The 6,007-nt window shown below is 37.9% G+C and overlaps 1 protein-coding gene across 1 annotated transcript; it reads right to left on the bottom strand.

The window, feature by feature from the left end:
* Nucleotides 1-1,282: 1,282 nt before the first annotated feature.
* LOC137804319 (transmembrane protein 80-like) lies at nt 1,283-3,651 on the bottom strand. Its single transcript, XM_068603489.1, has 6 exons — nt 3,411-3,651; nt 3,182-3,198; nt 3,008-3,101; nt 2,827-2,919; nt 2,271-2,472; nt 1,283-1,584 (listed from the first exon to the last, which is right to left on the bottom strand). Exons 1-6 carry the CDS (start codon nt 3,427-3,429, stop codon nt 1,575-1,577), a joined length of 435 nt encoding a protein of 144 aa, XP_068459590.1. The 5' UTR covers nt 3,430-3,651; the 3' UTR covers nt 1,283-1,574.
* Nucleotides 3,652-6,007: the final 2,356 nt, after the last annotated feature.

Raw genomic sequence — 6,007 nt, forward strand, 5'->3', positions numbered from 1 at the left:
TCATATACGAATGGGAATAAGAGAAGACTTTAAACTAAAGGTTTTTTCCCTGCTCAGACAGTGTGATTGTAGGGCTTTATGATTGTAGCTTTTAGTTTAGTATTTATGGCAAGATAACAAATATAAACAAATTAGAGAATGAGAAAATAATCATTTTGTGTCACAGAATATATGAATTTATTGAAACTTTTTATTTATTTAGTAAACCTCTGATTTATCTTGGGGCCCTTTAGGAGATCACGACCTGAAGGTTGGGAACCGCCACCGTAAAGCACCAGTTTCCCAAGAAGACCTTCAATCAGATGCCCTATAAGGGACATTTATATGGTTGTCAAAAATATATATATATTTTTTTTAAATGCCGCTTAAGATTTACAACTGTATAGGCCTCAATACATTCTATATGCAAGTTGTGGGATCATTATATTTGAACAGGTTTCTGATCGAGCTGCAAAGCAGTAACTGGTCTAAACTAGTTGGATTCAACAGGTGAAAGAGGAGCAACAGTGTGGAACACTGCCCAGGTTTCAATGTCACTGGCTGGTAAGAAGGACCACTCTTTGTCCAGCTGCAGTGAGCTGTCCTTACAAAGAAAATCATGAAGATAATGCTGTTGCCCTCTTCTGGGTGCATTACTGCATAGGAACAACTTCCTGAATGATTGTTTGCGCAAACATTTAAAAAAATAAACTTTTCTCAGTAACCCAGCAGTGAGGGACGATTAAAAGGGGAATATACCTATAAACGCTTGCACACAAACTGGATTGACTTACATTCAAACATCCAGTGTTTGTCCGTGTGCTCGGCTGTTGCTCAAGAGCAGGCACTCTGAAATGTCATTTGTTTTGAATCTTATTACTTTGGAAACCACAAAATTCAGTTTGATGATTAACTTAAGCTGTCAGTGTTGAGAAATCAAAGGTTTGAAGAATGTAGTGTTGGGAATGACAAATAGAGATCTTTACCTGAATGAATGAATAAATTGGATCAGTGTTAATCTGACATCAAACATGTAGGCTGCAAGTCAAAGTTCTCGCCAAACGACAACATTAATTGTTTTAAAGATGTGTCAAGTACTCTAAAAGCAACTTAATCGTTTCTTTTTATGTATAGGCAACTCCAGTTAACGTAAGTTATTGACTCATTACATTTCTAAAAATGGAAGACATGGAATAATAAAATGTTCCTTTTTTTAAAATAAAATCACTAGTTCTACCAACACCTCAAATCTTAATCAAAACAAGTCTGCCCTCTACTGGGGAAAAGATGAACATACAGTATATGAAATGTATTAAATGTGGTTTGTTTAATATAAATCCATAGTAACACAAATATAAATATTTAGCTTATACACAAGTACAAAAAAATTAACCAAAGAACATCGGAAAATATCAAATACCATAAATATCTGTCTGTCTCTACGGGAAACAGGCCTGACTGCACCAAAGTGAAATCACTGAAAGATCCTCAGAACAAGAACAAACCAGGACTTTAAAACAAACAGTCTCACCCTACAAATATTAACAAGTGCATTGTGAGTTCAGCTATGACATAACGATGGAGAGAAGGCTTCTTCATTTATCACTGAAAAACACAAAAAATATACACATCTGTTATTCATCTGTACTTGAACAACCTAAAGGACATTAATTACAAAGTAGTATGTAAAAACATGTTTAGCTGTTAAAAATCAGTATTGTAAATGACTGCAGGTTTAGCGTAGTTCTGCATTCACATTGCTTTATAAATGCATTTTGGTCATTAGCCACCTGAATAAACAACATCCATCTTTTCAGATTAGGAAATTGGAATATTGTCTTTGGATTTATCTTGGGAGGAAATTATGAGACTGTGATTATATTGTAGAAGGTATACAGTATCCCTTAAATGAATACCACACATATCAATTAGTCAAACAAGTCCTAAAGGAAACCAGGGCTTCATTCATGGACAAAAGCGTGAACAAAAGAAAAGCTGAGTATGTTCAGGTACATCAATATAAGTAGGATATGCTAATTACAAAGACATATCTTGCCAACATAAAAAATGGAGACTATCTTGTCGGCCACTGGATTCATGAGATAATAAAGCATGTTATCTATGTATGACACAAGATACAGTATACTTACCTATTTATTATGCTGACATAAAAATGTCAAACAAAGCCTCTTTGTGTTCTCTCGTCACATAATGGGATAAAGCCATTTAGCATGGCTGGTGAAGTTTCATATAAACTATCCGTGATGAAAACTAATGAGAGAAGAACTGACCTGGCCAGTTGGGCTAAAGTGCTTAAAGCCAGGACTCCATCCAAGCCATAGAAAACGAGTAGGACACTGCTGAGGATCACGTCGACCCACATCACATATGTCTGCCATACCAGGAAGTAGACCGTCAGCAGGGTAGTTGTCCCAGTTATAATGAGATTCATAAGAATAAGGCCCTCATTCTCCGTCAGGTGGCCCCTGACACCTGCAGACAGGGTCAAAGACGGTGGGACAGGAATGTTACTGTTATATCTGTTGTTTTCTATTCAAAAAAAGTACTAAAAATGTAGAGCTGAAAGTGTGCTTTACAAACTAGTCAGTCAGTTTAAAAAGACTATCAATTATGCGATTTATTGCATTATGGGAAATGTTGCAGCCAGTGTTTTAAGAGTTCATCAACCTTGAAGACTATGATATATAGGATAACGCAATCAAGTATACATACACTGTATGCAGGAACTGGCATGGTCCAGGGCTCAATGCTAAAGAGGCTGCATGCCCATAATGGAGGCATGTTTGAAAATCAACCATGCTTTAATATGTGAATCTGTTCTCTCACCAGAAAATACATGGAGGAACTCCAGACCAGCCAGGAGGAACAGCAGACAAACTTCATAGACCAGAGCATCAGTTGGATAAGTTAACACCAAGCCTGAGAGCAACAGACACATTCACTGTTCTCTAGTGTAAAAAAAAGTAACGGGGAAACACTGGGACTGTGCATCGTGTTCAGCACTTACTCTTTCTGATGATTAAGCCAAGTTCAAACAGAAAATAGAAAACAAAGTAAACTGTTGTCAGGTTCAGCAACAGATGGAAGGTAACAGAAGACAGCTGGGTGCAGAGTTAAGGTGTTGTCATCAGTCAGTGGGAGAGAAGAGACTGCCCTCTTTAGGATGACATGAAAAGGATACTACACTGGCTGATCTTCCTAGAGAGAGAGAGAGAGAGAAAGAGGGGGGAGAGAGAAACGCAATTAAAAAAAGTTATCTACATTTCTTTACAGCTTTAAATTAACACAATGAACCAAAGCCTTAGTGTGAATATTGGTGCCGGTTCTGGCTGTAAATAATATGAATAACTTATGTCACGCCAGCTAGTTAAACGCGTATCGATAGCAGCCATAGCAACGCGTCCACCTACCTGCTCTCGGCATCGCCATTTTGATTCCTCTTCTCAGGTCCTCCGCTTCCGACGTGAAAGATGAAACGGCTCGGCCTACTGGCCGGAAGATGAATTACAGCAGCCTGGGCAAATAAGTGGGATAAGTGTACGATTAATAAGAAATACTCAGATACAGACGGAAGTGAATAAAGTCCTGATAGTCTGTCAACTGCACACGGTACTCTGTATGGACCATGTCGCCAGCGACAGGAAGTAACATGCAAAACTCAAATCACCGTAACTCTTCGAAGATTTGAGTGGCGTTTTCTTTGTAAATAATATGTTGGGGTTGTAAATAATAGTTTCTGAGCGTTCTGGCGCTGGCCGGCCCACCTAAACCCCCCAACCAATGGCCACTTTCCTATCCCCACAAACAAGCTGGACACTGGGAAAACAACAGACGGACAGTTTTTAAACATGTTTTTTTTAACCTTTTTTTTCACACTATTTTAAGTCTTCATAACATATATTATTGACAAATACTTGCCATATTTTGAAAGTTAGATTTCTCCTGAAAAAAGGAGCAAGATGATTTAGCCAATTGGACATTTTCTGACATACTTATTGATAAAGAAGACAGAAAGGAGCAGGCGGACTGTCATAAAGTAAAGGAAACTGCAGGTGACTATAATTTATACACCCTTTAGTTCAATTTCACTGTTAAAACTCCACTCTTATCTCTCTACAGCAGCAGCAGGCGGCTGTTTGCAGCCAAAAATAAATTGAAAAGCTACTGTTCGCTACATGCTCACTGTCAAATGGCAGAAAAAGTGAGCATCCAAGAAAGTTTCTGGCAAGCACAGTGTAGCATACAGTAGCTAACAGAAGGTTTTCTCAAGAGTTGGTGGCGAACCAGAGCAAAAACGAGAGTCAATTTTGATTTTGACAGGTGAATGTAAATGATTACTAATGTTGCTCTGCTGTATTCATAAACACATCTACTAACATTTTTATGATCACATCAATATGTTGATGTTTTTCTTTTCAGCATGTTCAGCTGCCACTAAGTGGCCAAACAAAAAACAATTGATGGATGACAACTGGCAGACAGATCCAAAGTAAGAGGTCTTGACATTAAGTTTTGCAATAATACATTTCGCTTTCCTTCAGTGTACAGGAAAACAATTATTTGGATGCAAATAACCTCCTCCGTAAAGCTCAATAGTTTTGATATATCACAATTTATCATGTCACTTACATATTTTTTTCAAAAGATAACTTCAGCATTATACATACAACCTTTTTTTTGCAGCTTCAGTGCACATTGTTTTTCATAGCGCGCACACAACACACACACACACACACACACACACACACACACACACACACACACACACACACACACACACACACACACACATTAATCATACAGTTTAATATTGAACCTTGACCTGTTACGAGGTGAGTCTTCTTAATGTGACTTTGTTCACAGGCTTTATATCCACACAACATGCCCGGGTAGTAAAAGTGGGCTCCACACCAACACACATCCGCACACATGCATTAAGCTATATGTGATAAGAAATATAGAATGGCAAAATGAACTGCTTTAGCATAGCCAGCTGTTTCATTGTCCCCTGTAGCCTCTATCTGTTTCTCTTTCTTGCTTGTCCTCTGAAACAATCTGCATAGTGTGACTAAAAGAACGGAGGCGTTGTCTGGGCTGAATGCAGGAAAAGCAGAGGGGTAGAGGGGGTGGAGAGGGAGATGCTCCAGCTGTGGGGGAACAAGACAACACAACAGCATCTCACATGTGGGTGAAGGGGGGGTGGGTGTCAGGGCTGCAGAGGCTGCACACAGTGGCATTGTTATAAGGGGGGTGGGATGCAGCTGATAAGGTCGAGAGAAATGGATCATTCCCTCAAATCCTCCCCTCTGGAAGCCTGGACACAAAACACTCCTCTTACTGTATGTTTGTTTAAGATGGAATTTAAAAAGGTGGCACCGAAGTTTTTAAATTACTAAAACATACTTCAGATTAAATGTTTTTGCTCTTCTAAGGGAGAGAGAAAATATGTATTTTTAGGACCATGAATCAGTTAGTGATAAAACTGAATTTGACAGCACATTAGATCAAGGGTGATGGAAGGATTTTTTTTTTCAAAGCATCCTCAGGCCTGACCTATACTGCATGCGTTGTGTATGAAGCTAAAGTGTTTTCATAAAATTAACACAAAGTCCTATTCCTTTTATTTTTGTAATATTGCAAATGTGGCTTTAAAATCCATAGTCTCTATTTGTATATCATTGAGAAAAAAAATCCATATTCAATAACCAAAGAGAAACCAGGAGAAACCTCAGGAGCAGCAACAGAGGAGAGATATGACATCCATGGCAGAAAGATATGAAATATATGTCATATACAGAATAGATGGAAATAATACAATTACAATAGGCAATGAGTCTTTTTAAATGTTGTCCTCTTCAAATAGATTTAAGTGGATTTAAGCTAAAAACAATATGTTTATTTCAAATATCAAATATGTCTAATACAATATAATATGAGATAATAGGTGTATGTCTGCAACTAACAATACATTTAAATGTGGATAAGATTATCAATTGCTGATGATAAT

Source organism: Clinocottus analis, unplaced genomic scaffold (genome assembly GCF_023055335.1).
Source record: "Clinocottus analis isolate CAN_PGR_092001 unplaced genomic scaffold, fCliAna1.0.p SCAF_6, whole genome shotgun sequence".
In the NCBI taxonomy this organism is placed as follows: Eukaryota; Metazoa; Chordata; class Actinopteri; order Perciformes; family Cottidae; genus Clinocottus; species Clinocottus analis.